Source organism: Saimiri boliviensis, chromosome 4 (assembly GCF_048565385.1).
Source record: "Saimiri boliviensis isolate mSaiBol1 chromosome 4, mSaiBol1.pri, whole genome shotgun sequence".
In the NCBI taxonomy this organism is placed as follows: Eukaryota; Metazoa; Chordata; class Mammalia; order Primates; family Cebidae; genus Saimiri; species Saimiri boliviensis.
In genome coordinates this window covers 3470222-3496767 of record NC_133452.1, presented here as the reverse complement: position 1 = coordinate 3496767, position 26546 = coordinate 3470222, and the positions used below count along the sequence as shown (strand labels likewise).

Sequence of the window (26546 nt, the reverse complement as noted above, 5' to 3'; positions counted from 1 at the left end):
CCTGCAACTTTTCTGAATTTGTTTATGAGTTTGCAACAATTTTTGGATGAGGTTGCTAGTGTTTTCTATATATAAGATTATGTCATCAATAAACAGAGACAATTTCATTTCTTTCTTTCCTATTTGTATGCTTTTTTTTCTCTCCATAATACTGTCTAGGACTCCAGTTTCATGTTGAGCAGAAGTGGTGAGAGGAGGTATCCTCATGTTGTCCTGACCTGAGAGGAAAAGCTTTCAACACTTCACTGTCGAGTGTGATGTGATCTGCAGGCTTGTCGTCTATGGTCTTCTCTGCGTTGAGGTACCTTCTTTGATTCTACTTTGCTGAAAATTTTTATCATAAAAGGTTGTTGAATTTGTCAAATGCTTTGTTTTTTGTGTCTCTATCAAGATGACCAAATGATTTTTGCCCTTTATTCTGTTAATGCAGGGTATTATATTTATTAATTTGCCTATGTTGAACCATCCTTGCATCCCAGGGGAAAATCCACTTGATTCTGTGAAGTGCTATTGAATTCAGTTGGCTAGTATTTTGTTGAGGTTTTTTATCCTTAAGGATATTGGTCTATAATTTTCTTTCTTGTAGTGTCCTTGTCTGGCCTTGTAAAATGAGTTTGGAGGTATTTTCTTTTCTTCAGGTTTTTGCAAGAGTTGAGGAGTATTGGTATTTGCCATTCCCTAAATATTTGGTAGAATTTAGAAGTGACGTCATCAGATCCCGGACTTTTCTTTAATGAGCGACTTTCTACTATGGATTCAATCTCCCTACTTGTTATTGGTCTATTCAGGTTTTCTATTTCTTCGTGATTACGTCTTTGTAGGTTGTATGTGTCTAGAAATTTATCCATTTCTCTTAGGTTATTCAATTAGTTGGAATGTAATTATTCACAATAGTCTCTTATGATTCTTTGTAATTCTGTGATATCAGTTGTAATGTCTCTTCCCTCATATCTGTTTTTATTGTCATCTTTTTTCCCCTCAGTGAAAGTTTAACGATTTTTAAAAATATTTGTTAAAAGCTAAGTAGTTTCACTGGTCTTTTCTATTGTTTTTCTAATGTCCTTTTCATTAATTTCTGCTCTTTTTATTTCCTTTCTTCTCCTGACTTAGAGTTGAATTTGTTCTTTCTTCTAATTGCTTGAAATGCATTGTTCAGATGTTTATCTGAGATCTTTCTCTTTGTTTTGATGTGGACATTTTTTGATATAACCTTTTCTTTTAGAACTTCTTTTTGCAGCATCCGTAAGTTTTGGTATGCTGTGTCTCCATTTTCATTGTCTCAAGACATTTTAAATTTTCCTTTTAAATTTCCTCTTTGACTCAGTGGTTGTTCAGGAGCATATTGCCTAATTTCCACATATTTGTGGTTTTGTAAAAATTCCTACTGTTTTTGATGTCTGTTTTTATTCCACTATCGTCAGAAAAGAAACCTGATGTGATTCCAGTCCTCTTAAAGCTGCTAAGACTTGCTTTGTGCCCTAACCTGTGGTCTATCCTGAAGAATGTTCTGTGCATGACTGTCAGGTCCCGTTGGGCCAACGTGAGCCTCAAGCCCAGTATTTCCTTACGGATTTTCTGTCTCATGATCTGTCTGCAGTTGAAAGTAGGGTATCGAAGCCCCCCTGTTGCTATGGTATTGCAGTCTATGCCTCCCTTCAGATTGATTATTATTGGCTTTACATATTTAGAGGGCCCAATGTTGGGTGCATAGACTGTAAAATTGTAACATGCTCTTGATTAACACCCGCCTTTGTTATGAAGTAAGGATGATCTTTGTCTCTTTTTGCAGTTATTGACATAAGGTCTGTTTTGTCGGATAAAAGGATAGCCTTCTTGTTCTCTTTTGGTTTCCGTTTGCCTGGAATATCTTTTTCCATCCCGTCACTTCCAGTCTTCCTAAACCATCTGCCAAGGAGTCCAGGGGAAGTCATGCACAGCAATGCCCCAGCAGGCAGGTCCGCCAACGTGGTCCCAGCCGTGGACCTGAAAATTGCCCTGTGCCTTGGCACGAGCCACCCTCAGCTGTGGTTCCAATCAGTCCTGCTCCTCCGAGAACCCAGAGAGAGACTCACCCATCTGAAACACCCACGGGCTTGTGGTGGGTCTTGTTCCACAGCAGATGCTGACGGGGCCTCTCTTGGCTCTAGGCTATCTCAGCTGTGGTCCAGGCACCATCTTAAAACCACAGGGGCCTGTTAGGGACTTGCCAGTTTGGGCCACCAGGATAAGCTCGCTGGCTTCTGTCCCATTGCAGAACATGAACGGGCCCGGAATGCTGGCTCCAGACCCACTCTACTGTCACCCAGGAGAAGTTCTGGTCACATAGGGAACTGCTGGTGTCTCACCCAGCAGAACTCCTGGGTGGAACTTAATGAACTTGGACCTGGCAGATCCTGACATAGCCCTGGGGCTCGGGTCTAGCCCTTCCAGGCTATGGTCTAGGAGAGTCTGCCCAGCCGGGGTCCTGCCAGGAGGTACCCCGTTTTGTCACCGGAGTAGGCTTGCCAGCCACTGTCCTATGATAGATCCTCAGAGGGTCCTGGACTTCAGTCCTGGCCCCTCCTGCCTGCAGACTGAGAGTGGTTCCGCCCACCTGGGGACCCTGGTGGCGTGCGTCCAGCCGTGCCCCTGCAGGCTGACTTCTGACCTTGGTACACTGTGGGTCTTCTCAAGTGGCTTCAGCTCTTCTCACCTGTGACCTGTGAACAGGCCTGCCCACCCAGGAACCTTCTGAGAGATAAGCCTGTCTGAGTTTCCCCCTCCCCACCTTTCTTAATTAAGAAAATTATTTTTTCTTAAGTGATAAGAGGCTTGTTAGTTTCCCAGGCTGGACTTGAACACCTGGGCTTAAGATATCCTCCCACCTTGGCTTCCCAAAATACTGGGATTGAAGACATGAGCCTCCATGCCCAGCTTTCACCTTTTTTATTGTGGTAAAATACACGTAACATGAAATGTCCCACTAGTGATATTGAGTGAATTTCCTGTGTTGTGTAACCGGCACCTCTCTATAGTTTCAGAACATTCTTGTTGCCCTGAAGGGAAACCACCTACCCATTAGCAGGCACGCCTCGTTACTCCTCCCGTAAACCACCAAAGTGCTTTAGAAAGATTTGCCAGTTCTGACCTTTCATATCAATGGAGTCATTCCATATGTGGCCTTTGGTGTCTGACTGCTTTCACTAGAATCATGTTTTCAGGTGACCTATGGGAATTTTGTGTCTTAGGACTGCAGACGCTGTTTACCTGGCAGGAAGGGCACCATACCTTGATCTGGAGCCGTGACCTCATACGCTGTGATGGTGACCAAACAGCGACAAGGCCAAGGGGGGAACCATTTAAATACGGCTGAAGGAGGCCCCCTTCCCCCGGGGAGCTCTTTAGTACAAAGTCTGACTCAGAGTTTTCAGTAATTCATCTCACTCTGAATGATTGTCTTTAAGTTAACAAAGTAAGTTTCACCAAATGTGGTTGATTATAAAAAATACAAAGAGTTAACACCTGGCCTCTTTTGTCCTGTTTTGACCTAATAATTCGTTTAAAATATTAAAATAAGCTTTTTCGCATGTTTAAATACATACATAGCATAATTATGGTGTAGCCAATTCCATTACACATAGGAGGCTGGGTGGTATTTGTGGAAGTCTTTCAGGAGACCTGAGAAAATAAACATGTGACATAATGTAGTTTAATCATCCCTGGAATGTGCTATGCTTTGTCAGACCTGTTACATTTATACATACGGCCACACCTTCAGTCCCAATGACAGAGTTAACATGCCGATGGCATGGGTTATGGACTTGAACTATCGCTTTCTCAAGGATACGAATCCATGGTTTTTAAAAATCCATGTCTCTTGTCTTGGTTTTATTTCTCACCACTTAGGAATGTTGCTTATTCATGAGTTTCTGGAGCTCTTGGATTATTCTTTTGACATTTAGTCCATTCCTGGAAGCTCCAAGGGTAGCTTCATTGAAAGGAAAAACAAGAACAAAGTTGCCTGCTCGGGGGTCTGGGGCTTTGCCGTGGTCTGAGAGGACAGGCGGGGTGGTCTTAGTCTTGCAGGGGTGCGACTGCACGAGGGCCGTGTAGGGCCTGAGCGTCTTGTGAGGTGTGTGCCTCCTCCGTAACTTGGGCTTGCTTTGTGGCGTCTTCCTCGTGGGTGGATGAAAATCCTCCTGCCCACTCACCTCCCCTTCCAGCTGGGAGGCGGGTGCAGCTTCAGGACACAGGCTCACAGCTTTCTCCACCACGGAGTCATCCTCATTGTACGTTCTGCCTGTGAACGAGAGAGACTCATAAGGAAGACAGTCGTGAGCATGAAGCCCACGTCTCTCACTTTTTGCAGCATCGATGTTGGAATTTCCACGTGTGGCCTTACTGCCTTCTCTCCCCTCGTTTCTTAGACCATGTAAGTAAATCAGGTCGATAATATCGTGGATAAGTTTTCTCTTCACCAACACGTCTGTTGAACAATCCAAGGTCAACGCTGGGCTGTAGTTGACCTCTAAAAGCCATGGTTTCAAGTTCTCATCAATCAAAATATCAAACCCAAAGAGCTCAAAGCAATTGGCAGCGAAGGGGACAGATGGCGCAATGGCGAGGATGGTGAGAATAACCACGCGCTGGATTTTCTGCCACAAAAGCAGATCGTCCACATCCCAGCTCCGAAGGTAGGAGAAAAATCTGCTGAGGGTCCACTTACAACCGTGGCCAACCCCTTCTTTGATCTTCCCATAGGAAGCCCCGGATTTATTGATGCTGCTGTTGGTCAGATGGGCGTAATCGTTTTGCAAGTTACCGAGGTCGAACTTTTCTGTGGCGAACCGAACCAACCCTTCCCGATACACGTAAATGGTCAAAGGCTTAAAGCCGGTGACACAGACATAGATGCGGAGATCACTTTTATATCTGCCAATAAGTAAAGGGTTGGAGATGTATTTCTGCACTATGTACGTATCGTCAAAGATGAAGTCTTTAAAGTCACTGAAAATGAGTATCCCCCTCCCACGAGATAACTCGGCAGGCTTGCAAATCCAATAGCTGTGCGTGGCGCCTGGCGTCTGCCTCTCCTGGAAGTATTCAGCCACGAACTTGGTGTAGTCGCTGGGCATGACGAACGTCAGGGGTGTGAACTGGTACAGGGCAGTGCCGTATACCCTCCTCATGTGCTTCAGGTGTTTGGCCAGAGAGTCTTTCCTGGTGAGCCTGGTTGTTCCGGGGTGGTGGTTGAGCTGCTGCCACGGTTTAACGCTGATGTGCTCGGTCATTCGGAAGGACGACGTCCTCCAGTACAGGTTCCAGTCCTCCACGTTCTGCTCCTGCTCAGCGAACTTACTCCACCCTCGCTCCAGGAGGACGCTTTGCACCACGCCCGGGGTGGTCTCGTCAACGCGGAAAACCAGTGGCTTTGAGAGGACCCCTGGAGGTTCATCTTCCGCCACCAAATGAGGTTTTCTTTTCTAAAAATGGATCATCGAGAAAGGTCAGAGGAGTGTCCAAGATTACAACCTAGTAGATTTTCCTGATGAAAGCGTGCACCTGGTGCCGCCGGCCGTCCTGTCTGTCCACCCGCCCTCTGTGCGGTGTCACTGGACACCCCGTCTCTTCACCAACATGCCACCTCTGCTCCCTTTACTAGAATACATCCATCTCGTGCCGGGCACCCCTTTACTCTGTTCTTCAGAGTGTACCCTTCTACTGCATGGTGTTAGTAACAGTCAAAACTGTTTGCCAATACTGCGTCATACTTTCGAGGGCTGAGTCGCCGTCAACCCACGTCTGTTGGCCTAAAAAGTGAGCATGATTAAGAACAAAACAGGAATGGCGACTTTCATGTAGTTAAATGCATTTGAGTATGTTACAAGAGGTGTGAAACAATGATGCCATAAAATTAGTGGGTGTTCTATTTGCCTGAGAAATTTCAGAAGGCCAGACTCCTACCGTGGTTCCCCAAGCTCCGACCCGACCCAAGAGGCCCACTGGAGGGGTTTCAGTGTGGAACCCACTGGAGGGGTTGGGTCACTCAAATGGTGGTTTCAGTGAGAAAGAGAGTTGGAAAGAACAACTTACGTTTTTATAACCTATTTAGTAAGAACAATAATGTTGAGATTTTACCTCACATTTTGAAAGATAAAATGCAGATCTGAATGATGCATTTTGAAGAAGGAAAGCAGGATAATTATTAAGAAGATCATAACTGACGATGAAGCGTGATGTTTCATTAAGATCTAGAGAAAGGGCAGGGAAGGTCAAAGCCTCTTGGTAAAAATGTGCATATGTCTAAGTCCTGCGACAACGTGCTCATCTAAACTTTCAAGTTAAGGCAATTTTGATTTGTGTTGTTTGTGCATCGATGATCACATGATGACGCACGTAACTTCCTCGGGGGACGTTCTACAGTGTTTAAAATGTCTAATTCATGTAAAAGAAGTAACTTTTGACAGACGCTGTACTTTCATTGAAGGTTTACAAGAAAGGAAGGAGGGAGGGAAGGAGGGAGGGAAGGAAGGAGGAAGGGAAGGAAGGAGAGTAGGAGGAAGGAAAAGGGAGAAGGAAGAGGAGAGAGGGAAAAAGGAGGGAGGGAGGGAGGGGAGGGAGGGAGGAATGGAGGGAGGGAGCGAGTGACCGGCGGAAGGAAGGTGGAAGGAAGGAAGGAAGGTGGAAGAAAGAAGGAAGGAAGGAAGGAGAAAGGAGAAAGGAAGGGGGGACTTCCTGGCGTGCCCACCCACCTTTTTCTCCAGCGTTGCTGTTGGGCGGCCTGGTCACGGAGGGAAGGAGACACCCGCCTCCTGTGGCCTTGCTCCCAGGCCTGCAGGCCGCTGCTCAGTGTGATTTGCCTCGGAGGCACAGGCTGGGGCGGTGGTTCTCTAAGATCTCTGAACAAAGCAGCATCAACTGTGAACACACAGCTCTCCAGTGTTGCTGTTGCTTTGACAAGGAGCATACAGAATTGGTCAATCCATCAGGGTTATTAAAATTCAGTCATCCCGGTTTACAGCATACACACACACACACACACACACACAGAGAGAGACATTTGTATAACATAAAATACAGCTTTGGATATTTGGGCTTATAGCCTATAATACATCAGAGGTGCTGGTGAGACGGTGCTGGATCCAGACGAGAATGACTACTTGTGTAATAAATTTAATGAAAGCTGCAAATAACGTATAAAACCACAGTGGTCTGGAGCACTTGACTGCAGAGGCTGGGTCCTGGCTAGGCCCTGAAGGCATCCATTCGTATTAGCCAAAGCTTATAGCTAATGATTTACATTATCTAGAGAAGATTAAATTAGGTTCACTGTACTCAGATTAAAAAGGCAAAGGAGTGTGTAATATACATGCTCTATGCAAATATACAAACATATTACAACAAAAAATAACATGAAGTTATGAATTATTTAACAATATTTCCCATGTATTTGAGGCAGAGGCTGGGACACCTGTCAATTTCACCAACCCTGTCTGAAGCCTGATCATAGATGGAACAACCCAATTAAAAGAGCTCTCCAGGCTGACAAGCGTTATCTGGAAAGAAGTTATTCAACATTCCCTCAAAATTGTGAAGAACTTTATTGGGAACCAGGGTTTTCAGCCTCACTGGGAAGTGTCACACTGTTGAGTCCTGATTGTCTCTAAAGTGGATAGAAGTGTAATTTTGCTAATAATATGTAAACTACAAAAAACCTTTCTGATGATATCAGTAACGTCATGATCTTGCACTGCCAAATGCTTTCTCAGGTGGGAGCCTGTGTTTCAGGTGTGGCCAAGGGAGGGGTCCTGTGAGCAGGTCCCTGTCAAGGATGGGGCCACAGAGAGAAGGTTGGGCCCTTTGAGCCACCTGAAAGTTGAAGACCCTGAAGACCCCGAAGGTGCTCTAGCACATAAACTACCTAAATGATTGACTTGCCTTGGTCATTTTCTTTGATTTACATGGTCTACCAGGGGGTCCAGGCTTTTGGCTTCCATGAGCCGCATTGGAAAAAGAATTGTCTTGGGTCACACATAAAATACACTCACACCAACGACAGCTGATGAGCTAAAAACACACAAACAAACAAAAAATGGCAAAAAAAAACAAAAAAAAAAAAACAAAAAAAAACCACCTCGTGATGTTTTAAGAAAGTTTACAAATTTGTGTTGGGTCACATTCAAAGCTCTCCTAGGTTGCATGAGACCCGAGGGCTTCGGGCTGGGCAGGCTTGGCCTAGACAGACGAAATATCCCACCGTTATTGGGTAGGAACGCACAGTAGCTGCAGGCCTTGTGCGCGGTTATTCTAGGTCAGCAAAACCATTTGTGGAAATCAGTTGCCCTGAGGCATCTGGCCTGTAGTGGTCAGCGTCCTGCTGGTCACCTTTCCTGATGCGTAGTTGATAGCTGTGGCCTATGGTTTATATGGAATGAGGGTGCTTCTCACACTAATTATAGATGATATGGTTAGTCATGTTTTGAAAGTTGACCAACTTAAAATAGTTCTCACATAAATGTACTTTTGAATAAAATTTGTATTGCTTGAAATGCAGAATAATTATTTTATTATCAAACCAGAGAGCATGCGCTATTTTTTCTGTTCATTATCAGGAAAGTTCTGTTTTCTCAAGAAAGTTCTAAGGTCCCAGAGGTCAAAGATCACATCCCATGTGCACGTTCGGCCCCAGGACACCCGGAGTAGCCTCATTTCCAACACACTCGGGGTGGACTGAGCTGATGGAAACGCCCACGCCGGCACTAGTCCCAGGCTGGGAACGCTGACTTTGCCCCTTTGCAGGCTGGAGAAGCAGGTGCGGTCTCTTCCTTCAGCAATACCTCTGCCTCCGGTGTGGAGTCCACAGGCCGGCACGGAGGCACCAGGACCTTGCCCCTGTCCTCGGCCACTGTTCAGAATTTCACAGCCCGCTTCCCACCCTCAGGTGATGACAGGAGCCCCATGCTTTGGCCCACCCTCCTCGGCCTCAAAGGCCCCCAGAGCCCCTGAGTTTCTGCCGATGGAAGTCCACCTCTCCCAAGGAGCCCACCGTGAATGCCCACTCCTCCTCAAAGTCCTTCCTTTCCCCTACTGGGGGAATTTTTTTTTCCCTCTGTGGGGTCCCTACCACTTCACACTTACCCTATGGAACAATTATGCTCACCCCTAAATTACAGCCATGTGTGTTTCATATATGATCCAATTCAGTCTCATAACCCTAGCACCTGTCACAGCTCCCAGAAAACAGCGGCCATACAATCGGTTTTGGCTGAAATCAGTTGAATTTCCTATACCTACTATGGGATGCATTTAACTTGCACTCTCCTCCTTGGATCACTTGAGTCTCAGAACTGGGTCTACTTTGTGCCCTTTGGTATAACTGGCATCCCAGCATGCAGAAGGCCCTGGACACCATGAGAACATGTGGACTGAAAAGTGCATAACTTAATAGAACCCTGGACGGCTTTTCCTTTGAAGGAGCATGAAGGACTGACTACCAGCGCCCCAGGGCTCCCCGGGCACACTCACTGCTCCTGGTGACATGGCCTCTGTGCTCCCCGGAAGGGGCTGCTCCTGGGACAGAGCCATGCACGCAGCCACCCTCCCATCCTGCGTGTCTCTTCCTCCACTTACCCGGGCGCCTGGCTTGGTGTGGAGGAATGCAGGTCCAGCCTTCTCGTCAGGTGCTGTTGTGAGGGTGGCCTCTGTGGGTCTCCGTGCACCTGCTGCAGGGCCCAGCTGAAAGGTGCAGGAGGCTGGAGGGAGGCTGGTGGCCTGATGATGCAGGGCCTGCTGTCCTCACAAAGGGTAGGCCAGTCATGGACTCAGGGCGGGGCCTGAACAGTTTTGTTTCTTAAATGAATGTGTATCCTTTTGTTTAAGACAAGTTTGTGCCAGAGATCGCAGACGGACCCCTCCCACCAGCTCAGGCCGTGTCCTCGCTAGTCTAAAGGCCTGTGCCCGCCACCTCTGCAGTCCAGAACTGCAGGAACTGGAGAGACCTTGGCACGCATCTCAGCCGCAGACTCTCCCCTCGGCCCGTGTCGGCTCCGGCAAGTCGCTGCCTCTGTGCACGACAGCTGAGCGCGTTATTGCCATCCATGCAGTTACAGGCACCGCCTTCATTGTCCGGGAGCAATCAATTGCTTCACGTCACTCTATATAAACTGCGCAACAAGCCGCTGAAATGTGGCCTAAGCTCTGCCCAGCATAGGGAAACGTGGCTCATTTTCTAATCCGCAAACCAAGAACAAAAGTGATTCGTAATACGTCATCCGAAAGGGGTTTTTCTTTTCCCATGTGACGTGTTCATGCACTGTTAATTATTGATTGTTTTCTCCCAGCAGATTCAGGGGTAAATTTTGTAAAAACAAGTGAAATGAAATTCTTCCACCTGGACTGTCCTACTGAGCGTACAGGAAGGGTGGATGGGTGGGGTTATTTTATCTGGGCGTCGTGCGTGGCCGAGGAATGCAATCCCGGCAGCAGCAAGAGCACCTGGGCCCACGTCACCTGGTGAGGCGATGTGTAAATCCTGCGGTCACTCCACCGTGTGTCATTGGTCCCTTCACCTGGAATGTCCTCACACGCACCTCCGTCACCTCCATGCTGCCTTCTGCCGGGGTGTTGGCAGAAGAAGGCGAAGCGATCGAGATGGGAGGAGATGGCTAGGGGCACCTCAGCACGAAAAGCGTGCGGTGTGAATTTTCTATAAAAATGTGTGTTTTTCTGAAGTGCGCACTAGGAGCAAACACATCCTCCAAACCATCTGTTGTCCCCTTTGATTATTTCCCTGACATCACGTGGGGCTCAGTTCTCTCCTCGGCTTGAGTTCTCCATGCAACTCCTGGTTACCAGACATAGAAAGGCTTGGAGATGGGCTTCATACCTCCCAGGGCCTGACTGCGCAGATTGTGGACTTGAGGTCAGAGGCCAACCCAGAGGAACCCTGGATCCCACCACAGGGTCTGTCCAGCGTCTCCTCCTGCCCTGGCCTCATGCTGCAGTCGGCATGCGCGGGAGGGGGTCTCTACATTCTGTTGTGTGGACCTCACAGATGCCCACTATTATGGCATAAATCTAGCCCTGGCTTCCCACTCTTGGCACCAGGACACACTTATTTTATACGCTCTCCTGATGGGATCAAGAGGAGGTTGGATTCATAATGATGTTTGCATCTATAATTCTGGAGAAGTGAAAACATTCCGTAGAAATATGTAGAATTTTCTCCATTTTATGACACGCCTGCCCCATCCCTCCAGTGAGCACCAAGACTTGCCTCCTGGGTGGCTGATGGAAGAGGAACCCCGTCTACCCTCTACCGAGCCTGAGAGAGAAAGACTGAAAACAGCCTGGCTTCAGGGAACTCGGGGGGCCTTCTGTGCCTCCCAAAGATCTTCCCACCTGGTGGCCAAACCCTAGACGTTTTGCCAGTTACCTTCCCCAAAACCCCACAGGGAGCACAGTACCTGATTCACTGGGGGAGGTAGTAAACAGCAATTGGGAATGGACTTTCATTACCGCCATTACTTCAGTACTGCTTGAAGGACTATAATGAACATGATACTTTCATAATAAATGTTAATCAAGATGGGGAGACATCAAATTAAGTACATAAAATGAGCCTCCAGCTTTGGAAGCTGCTGTCTTGGGGGAAGTGCTGGCAGTGGGTGTCCAGGGTCTCGGCTCGTGCTGGTGGTGTTTCATGACTTGGTCTGGGTGCTGGTTACCTATGTGCGTTCTGTGTAAGATGCTTCAATCTCTACACGTTCACAGTAGCGGCCCCTAATTCATGGTTTTGCTTTCCATAGTCTGGATATAGGTGATGAGTGCCCCAGAATAAGATATTGTAAGAGCGAGAGAGACCACAGTCACATAACTCTCATCACAGTATATTGTTCTAATTGTTCCATTTTATTATCAGTTTTATTGTTAACCTCTTACTGTGCCTATCATTATTTTTTTACTCTAAGTTCTAGGATACATGTGCTGAATGTGCAGGTTTGTGACATGGCGACACCTGTGCCGTGGCGGTTTGCTGCACCTATCAACCCGTCATCCAGGTTTTCAGCCCTGCATGCGCTGGGGATTTGTCCTAATGTTCTGCTTCCACTTTCCCCCCACCGCCAGAAAGGCCCTCCTGTGTGATATTTCCCTCCCTGTGTCCATGTGTGCTCATCGTTCAACTCCCCCTTATGAGTGAGAACACACAGTAGTTGGTTTTCTGTTCCTGTGTTAATTCGCTGAGGATGATGGTTTCCAGCTTCATCCATGTCCCTGCAAAGGACATGAACTCATTCTTTTTTACGGCTGCATAGTATCCCATGGTGTATATGTGCCACATTTTCTTTATCCAGTCTATTATTGATGGGCATTTGGGTTGGTTCCAAGTCTTTGCGATTGTAAATAGTGCTGCAGTAAACATTAAGGACTGACTACCAAGTGCCCCTGGGGGTCCCAGTCCACACCCCTGCTCCTAGGAACCCCATCTCCTGTGCTCTGCAGAAGGAGAAGGTCCTGGGGTGGGGGCATGCACAGGGCCACCCTCCCAACCTTGGCTTGAGTTCTCTATGCAACTGCAGGTTATCAGACACACAAAGGATTATAAATCATTCTACTATAAAATACAGGCACACATGCATACACCTGTCTTTATAGTAGAATGCTTATAATCCTTTTTGTGTGCGTGTGTGTTTATAGTAGATAAATTGATAATTTTTTGTGTATATACCCAGTAACCCATTGCTGGGTCAACTGGTGTTTCTGCTTCTAGATCCTTGAGGAATCGCCACATTATCTTCCACCATTGCTGAGCTAATTTATGCTCCCACCAGCAGTGTAAAAGTCTTCCTGTGTCTTTGCATCCTTGCCAGCATCTGTTATTTCCATACTTTCTAATGACTGCCATTCTCACTGGCGATGGTAAATGAGATGGCATCTCATTGTGGTTTTGACTGCATTTCTCTAATGACCAGTGATGATTTCATGCGTCTGTTGGCCACATAAATGTCTTCTTTTGAGAAGTGTCTGTTCATATACTTTGCTGATTTTTTTCATGGGGTTGTTTTTTCCTTGTAAATTTGTTTAAGTTCCTTGTAGATTCTGGATATTAGACCTCTGTCGGGTGGATAGATTGCAAAAATCTTTCTCCCATTTTGTAGGTTCCCTGTTCACTATGATAGCTTCTTTTGCTGAGCAGAAGCTCTTTAGTTTGATCAGATCCCATTTGTCAATGTTGGCCTTTGTTGCCATTGCTTTTGGTGTTTTCATCATGAAGTCTTTGCCCATGCCTATGCCCTGAATGGTATTGCCTCGGTTTTCTTCTTGCATTTTTATGGTTTTATGTTTTATGTTTAAGTCCTTAATCCATCTTGAGCTAATTTTTGTATAAGGTGTAAGGAAGGGGTCCAGTTTCAGTTTTCTGCATATGGCTGGCCAGTTTTCCCAGCACCATTTATTAAATAGGGAATCCTTTCTCCATTGCTTGTTTTTGTCAGGTTTGTCAAATTTCAGATGGTTGTAGATGTGTGGTGTGATCTCTGAGGTCTGTTCTGTTCTGTTGGTCTATACATCTGTTTTGGTACCAGTTATCATGCTGTTTTGGTTAATGTAGCACTGTAGTATAGTTTAAAGTCAGATAACGTGATGCTTCCAGCTTTGTTCTTTTGCTTAGGATTGTCTTAGCTATAGGAGTCTTTTGTGGTTCCATATGAAATTAAAAGTAGTTGTTTCTAGTTCTCTGAGGAAAGTCAATCGTAGCTTAATAAGAATAGCATTGATTCTATGAATTACTTTTGGGCAGTATGGTCATTTTCACAACGTTAATTCTGCCTATTCATGAGCATGGAATTACTTTGAATTTGTTTGTGTCCTCTCTTATTTCCTTGAGCAGTGGTTTGTAGTTTGCCTCAAAGAGGTCCTTCACGTCCCTTGTAAGTTGTATTCCTAGGTATTTTATTTTGTTTGTAGCAATTGTGAATGGAAGTTTACTCTTGATTTGACTCTGCTTATCTATTATTTGTGTCTAGGAATGTTTGTGATTTTTGCACATGGATTTTGTATCCTGAGATTTTGCTGAAGTTATTAGCTTAAGGAGTTTTGGGGCCAAAATGATGGGGTGTTCTAAATATACAATCATATCATCTACAGAGATAATTTGACTTCCCCTCCTCTTACCTGAATACTCTTAATTTCTTTCTCTTGCTTGATTGCTCTGGTGAGAACTTCCAATACTAAGCTGAACAGGAGTAGGGAGAGAGGGCATCCTTGTCCTGTGTTGGTTTTCAAAGGGAATGCTTCCAACTTTGGCTTCACTATGATATTGACTATGTGTTTGTCATAAATAGCTCTTATTGTTTTGATATGTGTTCCATCAAAACTCAGTTTATTAAGAGTTTTTAGTATGAAGGGGTGTTGAGTTTTATGGAAGGCCTTTGCTATGTCTATTGAGATAATCATGGTTTTGGTCATTGGTTCTGTTTATGTGATGGATTACCCTTATCGATTTGATTTGTGTATGTTGAAACAGCCTTGATCACCGCGATGGAGCCAACTTGATCATGGTGGATAAGCTTTTTGATATGCTACTGGATTTGATTTGCCTGTATTTTATTGAGAATTTTTATGTTGATGGTCATCAGAGAACTTGGCCTGAAATTTTCTTGTTTTGTTGTGTCTCTACCAGCTTTTGGAATCAGGATGACGCTGGCCTCATAAAATGAGATAGAGAGGAGTCCCTCTTTTTCCGTAGTTTGGAATAGTTCCAGAAGGAACGATACCAGCTCCTCTTTGTACCTCTGGTAGAATTTGGCTGTAAATCTCTCCAGTCCTGGACTTCTTTTAGTTGGTAGGCTACTAATTACTGCCTCAATTTCAGAACTTATTACTGATCTATTCAGGAATTCAAATTCTTCCTGGTTTTGACCTCAGACGGTGTATGTGTCCAGGAATTTATCCATTTCTCCTGGATTTTTAAATTGATTTGCATAGAGGTGTTTATAGTATTCTCTGATGGTACCTTGTATTTCTGTGTGATCAGTGGTGATATCCCCTTTATCATTTTTTAATGTGTCCATTTGATTCTTCTGTGTTTTCTTCTTTATCAATCTGGCTTGGAATCTATCTAGTTTGTTAATCTTTTCAAAACCCAGTTTCTGGATTAATCAATTTTTTGAAGGGCTTTTTGTGTCTCTATCTCCTTCAGTTCTTCTCTGATCTTAGTTCTTTCTTGCATTCTGGTAGCTTTTCAATGTGTTTGCTCTTGTTTCTCTAGTTCCTTCAATTGTGATTTTAGGGTATCGATTTTAGATCTTTCCTTCTTTCTGCTGAGGGCATTTAGGGCCATAAATTTCCTTCTACACACTGCTTTAACTGTGTCCCAAGATCCTGGTGTGTTGTCTCTTTTTTCTCATTGCTTTCCAAGAACTTCATTATTTCTGCCTTAATTTTGTTATTTACTGTTATTGTTATTTAATAATAAAAATAATTATTGTTATTATTAATGACTACTCCACAGTCATTCAGGAGAAGGTTGTTCAGTTTTTAAGTAGTTGTATGGTTTTGAGTGAGTTTCTTAATCGTGATTTCTAATTTGATTGCACTCTGGTCTGAGAGGCTGTTTGCTATGATTTCCATTTTTTTCATTAACTGAAGTGTGTTTTACTTCCAATTATGCAGTCAATTTTAGAATAAGTGCTATTTGGTGCTGAGAAGAATGCGAATTCTGTTGATATCGGTTGGAGAGTTCTGTAGATATCTATTAGGTCCGTTTGGTCCAGAGCTGAGTTCAAATCCTGAATATCCTTGTTAATTTTCTGTGTTGTTCACCTGTCTAACATTGACAGAGGTGTGTAAAGTCTCCCAGTATTATTATGCAAGAGTCTAAGTCCCTTTGTAGGTCTCAAAGAACTTGCTTTATGAACCTGGCTGCTCCTGTATTGGGTGCATATATCCTTAGGAGAGTTAGCTCTTCCTGTTCCATTGCTTCCTTTACCATTACCTAACGCCCTTCTTTTTTCCCTTATTTTTGTTCATTCAAAGTCCTATTTTACCAGATACTAGGATTGTAACCCTGCTTTTCTTTTTCTTTCCATTGGCTTGGTAAATATTCCTCCATTCTTTTACTTTGAGCCTATCTGTGCCTTTGTATGTGAAATTAGTCACTCCAGTGACTCAGAGGACGCTCGTGCTCCTGACACACAGAGCCTGGCACTTTCCTGTAAGCACAGAACGTGATCATGGCTCACTCTCTGAGCAGAATTCTGATGATCCTGCTGCCTCAAGTGGACTCTTGTACACTGGCAAGCTCGCTGTCCCAGGAGCACTTGGAAATGCTGCCCTGCTTCACCTCAGTCCTGAAACAGAAATAACTCCTTGCTTCCTGTCATTGGGGTAAGGTTGGTCTTGGACCTTGGAGTCCAAGACGGGGTCTCTCTACATGCTCCTCATGTTCGAGTGTCTACCACAGAGGGTCAGAGAGATACCAGCGGGGCAGGGGATTCCCAGCACTGAAATCCAGTCTCAGGAACTGAGTCCTTCCCGCAACACTCTGGCCACTCACGCCCTCTTTTAAGCCAGATCAGTCCACCCTGCAGCTCACCCCGAGGTCTAGCCGCAGGCCACCCAGTCACTAGGAAACATCCAGTGTAGAAGATCAACCAGGGCTCCTCCCAGCCTGCCTTTGAAACAACTACAATAAAAATCAAGACTTCTGCTCACACTCCTGTATGTCTCTGGGCTCTGAATCCCGGGACTGCACACTGGTTTGGACACGTGAACGTGCACATTCCGACTCCTCTCAGGTCTGGGGTCCTTCCCTCCAGCCTTTGGCCCAGGGCTCACTCCTTAGTGCCCCCTGTACCACATGAGCAGGCCTAGTTCATTGTTGCCAAGATATTCTGCAAAGGCCTTGTTACCCCCGAAGCTCTAAGGACTTCCTGCTGACTTAGGGTCTACAGGCCTCAAAATGCTCTGAGCAGAGTGAAAATCCAAAGACCAGTTCCAAATAAGACATCCTGAGGAGCAGCAGGAGCGTCCCCATCATCAATTTAAAAATCCTAAACCTCCAGCCGAGGGGACGTGACATGTCACCTCGCCCTCAATGAAGGCCATCTGCACGAATACCCTAGCCGGTCTCTACTCCTTTTGAGAAGACCCTAGCTTGATGTTGTGGGAGCTGCAAAGACTGTTATGGATCTCACAAACAGGGATGGTGCCGGGCAGGACAGCATGGGTCCCACAGACAGGGATGGTGCCCGGCAAGACAGCCATGGATCCCACAGACAGGGATGGTGCCCGGCAAGACAGCCATGGATCCCACAGACAGGGATGGTACCAAGCAAGACGATTATGGGTCCCACACACAGGGATGGCGCCAGGCAGCCCGTGGAGCACAGCAGGAAAATGGAGGGCAAAGCAAGGCAGGGATTGGAGAGCGAAGACATCCAGCTTTGGGAAGATGGCTGAAGGCTGCAAAGAGTTAGGGACCTTCCGTCAGGTCTGGGAGGATGAGCATGGTTTGGATAGAGACACAGGAGCAGCACGAGCTAAGGGGTCACAGGGAAGGACCTCAGCATTTAAGGGGAGCACTGGATAGAGAGGTCCGGTGAAACAGACAGAAGGCTGGAGAGGCAGCCAGGCTTAACTCACGGAGGCCTGGACTGTCATGGCCAGGGGATAAGACTGTGCTCTTTAGACGGATGGGTGCTGGAGGGTGAAGCCAGTCCTGCGCTTTAGCAAATTCTCTCTCAATAGCCCGGATGGAGGCGAGGATGAGCCCTGCAGGAGGACAGTCAACCAGGAAGCCACCGAGAAGGAATGGGAGGAGGAACAGCAGGGCCTGCTCCCTGACCAGGCGGGTGGTGGACAGGGTAGCACCTTCCACGTTAAGGGCACGTGGGCCTGGGTGATGAGAAGAAGGTCACTGGTGGTCAGAGCCACTGGGCTATCAGGGGAATTCTAACAGGGAGAAAATCCCCAGCTTCGTGTGGGACAGTGTGAGAGCCGACGTGTGAGAGGTGAGGAAGCATTAGCTCGTGGCAGTTACACTTTTCTCTGACTTTGATCATCACCCATCTGGGCACCTGCTGACACTGACAAGAAGGAGAAAAGGCCAGGGCCGGGCGGCATTTGCTCCCCTTCCCATGGCCTGAGGTGGCCGGCACCCTCAGGAATGACGGTGAGTGGAGGCGGCCTCTGGGATTTCAGGGAGAGGCCCATTTCCTTCCGCACGCATGCAGCACGTGCCAGTGCTGGGTGCCCCACGCTGGAAGCTGCAGTTCCAGGAGGAGGAGATCCTGCTACAAACAACAAATCCAAGCACAGGCAGGTGTGAGAGCTGCCGACAGGACACCAGGGTCTAGAAGAAGCCTCGGTGTGAACCAAACAGAAAGGGGAGGAAGAAGAGGGGGAAGGGAAGGGAAGCAGCTTAGGGTTAACGGAGAAGAGAAACAAAGCTCCAGGTGCACAGGCTGCGGCGGGCCCGGGAGTCGGGGAGAGCAGGGAGTGGTCAGGGAGGCGTGGGGAGTTGGGCGAGGGTGGAGGGTCCTGAGCAGGGCTGGAGAAGGGGCCAGGAACGGGTCAGGGGAGGAGTGGGGGGTTTAGGGAGGGTGGGGGAGGCTGGGTTGTAGGGGAGGATCATGAGGGAGGGAAGGAGGAGGAGGGGGAAGGCTGGAGGGGGCTGGGCAGGGCGGGTGCTGGTGACAGGTGAGGGCGGGGAAGGCCCAGAGGACCCCGGTGCAGTGCAGTGGGCAAGAAAGAGGCCTTGCAGATGGGTGGCCAGCAGCTCCGCTAAGAACAAGTGAGAGAGGAGACCAGGTGCCCAGGGACCAGATGGCGACTGTGAAGCGGGCAAACATCACCCAACCCACGGCTGGCGCCATTTTCCACACCAACAGACTCGGTCTGTGAAGGCCACAGCGCAGTAGAGCACTGGTGAGATGAAGCCTGTGTGTGTCCATGTGGGTACTCAGCACCACAGTACCCGGGCAGGAGCGTGTCCTGTAAATAACTGCCTTTATTTAGAAACGCAGACCCCGTAGCTTCAAGAATCCTGAGCCCCAGTCTGGCTTTGCCTCCTCCTGACTCTGTGAGGCTGAGTCAGCTGACCTGTCAGGACCCCTTTGAGAAATGTTTGACGTTTTCACCCAAGTAGAGTCAGCGTTTAAAAGTTTGCCCACGTGTAAAATTATGGGGTTAGACTACATTATTTTAAGCAGGATTCCGATTCTCAAAATAACTGTAAGAACAAAAGCTAGGGTGAGTCTATGATTGCAGGCAAATTCTGATTCTACTCTAGACCTTTTCCTTTTGTATCTAAAGTTTAATTAACTGACACCTTCCCGTATACACTTGATCTCTGTTGATAAGATGGTGTGCTAAAACGTGTCAGAAGAGAAGGAAGGGCCTGAAGCGTGCAATGATGTATCTTCAGAACGGCCACCAGTGCTGAATGGCGGTGAGGAGCCAGCTCTGAGTCCTGAGGCATGTTCTAGAACACTCTCTGGCGGGTCCGTCCTGATTCCTCCTCCTCCGACCTCCCTGCTCTCACATTTTTGTTTGCGCTTCTTTGTCTTCTGCGGGGTTGGCCTGTCCCGGGTCGCAGGGTCTGGTCGCGTTCTTGGACTCCACACACTCCACAATCCCGTACGCCGCCATGGTCAGGCTCAGGACCCCCAGCAGAATGTAGAGCTTGACGTGGACGCACAAAAACGTGCTGTACCCGAAGGCAGCCACGAAGCCCAGGGCCTCGCCCAGGCGGTAGTTGGCGAAGGCAGCCTCCTTGCTCTTCTCGAACAGAACGCCGTAGAGAGCTGCGGGGAGAGAGCGGAGTGAGAGCCCTGCCGGCCGCAGCGACCCTGCTCCTGAACAGAGCACGGCCTTCCCGCCGCCCCGTGTTCTCAACAGAATCAAGGCATCTCCTAACAACAGAGTGCTCGTACATGGCGGATGAGAGTGTGGACCCCGAAAATCTGAGACAGGTCTCAGTTAATTTAGAAAGAGGGTTTTTCCGAGGTTGAGGACGGGTGCCCGTGACACAGCCTCAGGAGGTCCTGACCACGTGTGCCCAAGATGGTCAGAGCACAGGGGAGTGTTACCCTCTCTAGGGAGACCTGAGACATCAGTCAACACAGATAAGAGGAACACTGGGTTGGTCCGTAAAGGCGACACAACTCCAAGCAAAGTGGGAAGCCTGGAAGCGGGAGGAGCTTCTGGGTCCTGGGTAGGCAGAGACAAACGGCTGCACTTTTGAGTTACGGTCAGCCTCCAAGGAGACCACCAGATGTGCACCTGTCTCAGTGAGCAGAGGGGGACTTTGAATCGGATGAGAGGCAGATTGGCACTAAGCCGTTCCCAGCCTGACTTTTCCCTTTAGCTTCGTGACTTTGGAGCCCCTGGATTTTCTTGCTTGTGCCACGGCCTTGGAGGGCCTGGGGGGGCGAGGCCAGGTCCATCTCAGGCAAACAGATGATGTCCCTGAGATAGGGATTCCCTGCAAGAAACGCAGCGCCCAGATAAACCCCCCACAACACAGGCGCTCGCCCTCCTGGGGCCAGGTGCTTGTTTCAACAGCAATGTCACAGACATCCTGGGAACAAGGCCCCGGGGACCTTCCACTCCCATCCAAAGACGTGTTCCCCCACCCCCACCACCTGATTTAAAGAAAGTGATGGCACGCAGCTGGTCCCAGGGTTTGTTAATTGGTTGTATACAAAAAAACTCACATCATGAATGTTCCTCTACTGATGAGAACCATGGTGCCCACAGGAACAGGGTTCGCATCGCTGGTGAGGAGGCCCATCACTCTCCGGTACCCCCCATATGACGGGACAAGCAAGAGCCTCACCAGGGAGTCGTCCACCCCAAACCCACAGCCCCAGCCTAATCATGAGAAAACAGTGAACAAACCCAAATTAAGGAAAAGTCTTCAAAATACAGTGCTCTTCAAAAAAGGTCATGAAAAACAAGGAAAATCAAAAGCTGTCACAGACCAACCTAGAATATATGATGACTGAGTACAACGAGGAACCCAGGACGGGATCCTGGCAGAGAAATGAACACTCGTGGGAAAACGGGGGGAGCCCAAATAAAGGCTGTGCCTCCACTGACTGTCAGCTGGCAGTGCCACTTCCCAGCTGTAGGAATGTGCCGGGCTACGTAAGGTGCTCAGCATTCAGGGAAGCTGGCACAGGGCCGACGGGGTAGATGCCTTGGGTCTGTAGGTTGGTACCTTTCAAGAGGACTCTCTGTCCTGTCTGCAACTTTCCTATAAAGTTACAACTCTTTCACAATAAAAAGTGTCTCTAAAAAGACAAAGCATTGCTCTCAGCGTGGGCTGTCTACCTGCTCTTCCCAGGTGGCCCAGGGTTAAGAGACCAGGATGTGGCTCTGGTCGTCTGACACGGGGACGTGGATGAGAAGTCCTGCAATCGTGTTTGGTCAGAGAAGACAGTGGAGTGAATGGGGCATTGAAGGTAAGTCAGATTTTCTGAGTTTATCAGCTTGAAAACAGCCAACAGGACAAAGGAGCATTTTTAGAATACACATTCTGTATCTTAGTGGCTGCACATTGGTGGGGACGGTTGCCATGGTCACCGCACCAATGTTTCACTGGCTGTGGGGATGAACAAGCAGACAGGAGTGCCTGGCAGGGATCTCCCCGAGCAGAGGTGGGGGGCTCCCTGGAGCGCAGTGGGATAGTGAGCCTCGGATTCTGGATCCTGCCCCAGGAAGGAGGGGCTGGAACGAGGAAGTCCTCTGACCTGCCTTCAAGTGAGAGGCTGTAATGATCCGTCTTTCAACTGAGCAGCTGTGACTGCAAGGCGAGGACAGACGGCAGTGGGCTTTACTCAGTGTCGTTAATTAGGAAGGACTGTGGCCCGCAGGTTTTCTTTTTCTTTCTTTTTTCTTTCTTTCTTTTTTTTTTTTTTTTTTTTTTTTGAGTTTCTCTCTTGTTGCTCAAGATGGAGTGCAATGGCGCTATCTCAGCTCAGCAGAAGCTCTGCCTTCTGGGTTCATATGATTCTCCTGCCTCAGCCTCCTGAGTAGCTGGCATTACAAGCGTGTGCCACCACACCTGGCTAATTTTGTATTTTTAGTAGAGATGCAGTTTCTGCATATTGGTCAGGCTGGTCTGGAACTTTCGACCTCAGGTGATCCACCCGCCTCAGGCTCCCAGAGTGCTGGAATTACAGGCACGAGCCACTGTGCCCGGCCTACTCTTTCACTTTCTTCTCTTTTCTTTCTTTCTTTTTTTTGGTGAGACAAAGTCTCCCTCTGTTGCCCAGGCTGGAGGTCAGTGGCACGATCTTGGCTCACTGCCACCTCTGCCTCCCAGATTGAAGCGATTCTTGTGCCTCAGCCTCCTGAGTAGCTGGAATTACATTACAGGTGCCCACCACCATGCCCTGCTAATTTTTTGTATGTTTAGTAGAGATAAGGTTTCGTCATGCTGGCCAGGCTGGCCTCGAACTCCTGACCTCAGGTGATTGATTACCCCCTCAGCCTCCCTCAGTGCTGGGATCATAGGTGTGCCACGTATTTTCTTGAAGGAAAGCGCACATTTGGGGAGAACAGGATTAGAAATCTGACTTGCTGTTTAGAAAAAAAAATGTCAGAGAGAGCTTTCTTTAGATGGAGACAAAGCTACATAAAATTCCCAGTTTTTTCCAGAAAATAGAGAACAGAGACCTTGTGTGCGCTGTGCCACACGGAGAGCCACCCTGCCCGATGCGCAGGAACATGGCACTGAAGTGCTGCTCACGCAGGAGGATCACGAGTATAAAGCCTGCAGGAACTTCTCAACTAGATTAAAATATTTTCCCCAACATTTTTTTTTTTCTTTTTGAGACAGAATCTTGCTCTGCTGCCCTGGCTGCAGTGCAATGACAAGATCTCGGCTCACTGCAGCCTCTACCTCCTGGGTTCGAGGGAGCCTCCAGCCTCAGCCTCGGGAGCAGCCGGGACTACAGGCGTGTGCCATCACACCTGGCTAATTTTTGTATTTTTAGTAGAGATGAGGTTTCACCATGTTGGCCAAGCTGATCTCGAACTTCTGAGCTCAAGGGATCTGCCCACCTCAGCCTCCTCAAGTGCTGGCATTGCAGGCGGGAGCCACCGTGCCCAGGCAATTTGGTTTATTTCTTTTTTAATTACTTTTTTCCTTTACAAAATACAGAAATAATTTTCATTTAAATTAGCTTCCCTTATTAAAAGGAGCCTTTATTCCAGTCATTCACTGGACTTGGACATTCATACTCTGTTTGACCTCAGGTAACTTTAACAATTCAACAAGTTTTGCCTGAGAGGACCCTGTGTCCGCATAAGGAAGGGAAGAGTTGAGTCCACTATTCAATGTCTCAGGAAGAATAAAAATCAAATGTGAATGATCGCATTCACTGGGAGCATTTAGAGAATCATCGTATAGAACACTGTGGGGGTATTTGTCCCAGTGTTTTCCTTTTAATGTGTAAACACATTTTAAACTTAAGTCAGTTCAGAGAAGTCACTGTGCATTTCTGGCAATGGGGTGTGGCTTTGGGGAGCTCAGTAAAACCCTGGCTCTGCCACGCCTCCGGGCACGCTTGGAATAAATGCTGTCTGATGCTGACTGGTAGCGTAGCCAGGAGCACTGCAGCCACGTGGCATGCCACTAGCTCATCATTCTGCACTGCCAGAATCACGAGTGAGTTTCTGTTTGTCTCCCTCCATTAAATCAGTGTTCGTTCTGTGACGGAATGCCCCCGCCTGGCCTCCATGTCCCGTCCACCCGTCCCAGGCTCCTGGTCTCCATCCCGACAAGCCAGAGCGTGGCGCCCGGCCGAGGACACACCCATCTTGGTAAAGAGCTTCACTGCGTCTGCCTGCAACACTGAGGCAGCAGAAAGGACGTGAGGCACGGCTCCTGCAGTCCAACCGTGTGGGCTTTCTCAGCTGTCCTACAGAGAGGGGACCCATCACCGCCAGGAAGACAAGAGAGGAGGTGCCTGCAGTGTTCCCGCCGCGATCCGAGGTCACCCGTGCCCTTTACCTCAGCGCCAGGTCTCTCATCTCAGAAACACTGGCCTGTAGTTCGTTTGTGGATTCGCTTTTTCCCATTTTCTAAGCCCCACGCGTTTGCCGGATAAAGGCAGAAGGGTGATGTCTCTCCGGAAGGGAGGAGGGTCTCTGTGAGCCCTGCTCACCTCCGAGGGGACCCTTCCTCTGCCTCATCCGTGAGCCATGCTCACCTCCGAGGGGACCCTTCCTCTGCCTCATCCGCATCTCTGAGGCGGGCAGAGTCTCACCTCTTTGGGCCTCTGACAACCCTCGTGGCCTTAGATGGGTTTTTGGGAAACTCAGGGTTCTCACCCTAAGCCCTCATCTCTCCTTTTCCACCAACGCCCACCCCGCGGCCAGCCGCCACACACACGCCCCTGCTTCCTTCTCTCCCTCGGGACTTTCTCCAAAACCCTTCCGCACTTCTCCCTGTGGAAAACAAGGCCCAGCAGCACAAAGCATCGAAGGGCAGAGCCTGGCTGGGCTGCAGTGGTGCCGTCTCCACTCACTGCAAACTCTGTCTCCGGAGTTAAGTGATTCTCCTGCCTCAGCCTCCTGAGCAGCTGGGATTTAGGTGCAATGGCTCGTCCCCTTCTGGCTCGCCTGTCCTGAGGCCCCTTTCCTGCCCCCACCTGGGCCTGGGGCTGCTTCCTCCCTGGCTCCTCCTGGGCTTCTGCTCACCTCCCACCGGTGCCCTCACAGAATAGGGCCACCCTATTCTGTGAGGACTCTGGCATTGGCTCCTGCCATCATCAGGGGACGTGACCTTCCACCCAACAACCAGCCCTCCCGCTCCCTCCAGGGCTGCACCTTGGACCTTGTCACCTGCCCTTCAGATTTGATTGCTGGGACACGGGCCGGACTCCGTGTAGCTCCTGGTCATTCCGGGGTGTCAGCGCTTCCTGCTGCTTCCACTGAGCCTGGGTGCGTCCGGCCCTCTCCCGCAGGCCAGCCGGCGGGTGGGGACCTGCTTTGCCACTCCACCCCACCCCTCTGCACTTCCCCAGGCCGCCTTCTCAGGGACCCCAGCTTCTACAAGGCCTTGCAGCGCCCCTGCCCTCCTGCCCTGGCTTCCTCCTGCACCCCACCCCCCTGGAGAGCAGTCAGCCCAGAGGGGATGTCTCTAGGACGATGCCCACCCTGGCCTCCCCTCCTCCCCAGCATCCACAGGGCCCCCACCTGCTGCTCCCAGAAAACCGACCACTGCCCAGGGAACCCGAGAGCCTCATCCACAGACACGGATCCTGGTGACTTGTGACGCGTGTGGCTTGTGGTTCACACTGCCACCTCCATCGCCCCTAGGGCTCCTGGGAAGGCCCTGTGCGTTTACACCCCGGGCCCTGGTGCATGGAGAGTGCACCTCTGCTCAGGAGCTAGCCTGAATAAATGGTTTTATTCATGACGAGACCACTGTCCTGGGGTCAAGAGTCTCACCCCCAGGCTTGAACCGGAGACCTGACTTGAGGAAAATGACATCATCCCCAGGGAATGGTGCCCCAAAGGAACCTCGGGTGGTTTTCCTCTTGCATCATGAATCTGAACAAACGCTCAGAGGAAATACATCAGACCGAGAGGGGCCATCAAAGCCCTCTTGGCCCTCCCCTGTCTCCCCTCTCACCTCTCCTGCCTCGGGTCCATTGGCACGTAACGGGCCTAGGGACCCCCCAGAGGAAGGGGCGTGGGCTGGGTACTCACCGTTGTTCTGTGTCTGCCAGACAGCATCTGCCACGCCCCACAGGCCTGAGAACACGAAGAACACCACCAGCTGGTCGGCACGGGGTCTCCACAGCAGGAGGGCAATCATGCAGGACAGCTGGGTCACCACACCTGGGGGTGCAGAGGGGAGACCCCCGGGTGATGAGCGTCATCATCATGGCCTGAAGGAGCCCTCTGAGGGATCAGTGCTGGAGCCACCGTCTTCTGGAACATTAGCTGCATGCTCCATGTTCTCTTAGGCTCTGGAAATGTCTTTTCAGTTGGAACCTTGACATTTAATTTGTGAGCTGGTGTGTCTGCCTGTTGCCAGCTCTAAGTCAATGCTCTGTACCCTGCTGTGTGGCCCTCAGCCTCAGCCTGCAGCGTCTGGGTGTGGTCTGGCATCACCTTGGGAAGGAAGGTCGCCCTGTCTGGGCCTGAGGTTGCCCCTAATCTACGAGGATTAAAGTCAGAAAGAGAACGGACTTCTCATTAGGGAAGAGTTGAAGGATCCCAGCTCCCTTCCGGGGGTCAGGGGAGAGGACTCCGTGTGCCCTGCTGTCATCTGAGGCTTCCAAATGGGGGCATGGGGACAGGAGGGAGGAGGCCGCAGACCTCCCAGGCAGGTGGCATCTGTGGCCCCACCCCGTGACCCATCCTAGCAGGTCACAGCTTTGGGCCCCGATTTCCACAGACTGTGGCGTCTCTAGGATACAGTAACGAGGCTGCCCATTGATGCTGGAGACGCCACAGAGGAGTGGGAAGAGCAGGGTCTCGGGAGGCGGAAAGGCAGGTCCGCACCGCGTACCCAAAGCTGCGCCACCTGGGGCAAGTCCCTCCAC

General features: G+C 49.0%; 2 protein-coding genes across 3 annotated transcripts in view; both read right to left on the bottom strand.

Annotated features, from left to right (window-relative positions):
* Positions 1-2909: 2909 nt before the first annotated feature.
* Positions 2910-9741, bottom strand: LOC141584118 (putative tubulin polyglutamylase TTLL2). The gene is made up of 2 exons (XM_074397064.1): positions 9606-9741; positions 2910-5457 (listed from the first exon to the last, which is right to left on the bottom strand). Exon 2 carries the CDS (start codon positions 5268-5270, stop codon positions 3882-3884), a length of 1389 nt encoding a protein of 462 aa, XP_074253165.1. The 5' UTR covers positions 5271-5457; positions 9606-9741; the 3' UTR covers positions 2910-3881.
* A 9204-nt stretch (positions 9742-18945) lies between these two features.
* UNC93A (unc-93 homolog A) overlaps positions 18946-26546 on the bottom strand; it is a 37527-nt gene continuing 29926 nt past the window's right edge. For both annotated transcript variants that reach the window (XM_074397152.1, XM_074397151.1), the window contains 2 exons: positions 25705-25836; positions 18946-19784 (listed from right to left, as the gene is read on the bottom strand). In XM_074397152.1, coding sequence (XP_074253253.1) covers positions 19519-19784; positions 25705-25836 — 398 coding nt within the window. In that variant the 3' untranslated portion in view covers positions 18946-19518. The remainder of the gene's footprint in view (positions 19785-25704; positions 25837-26546) is intronic.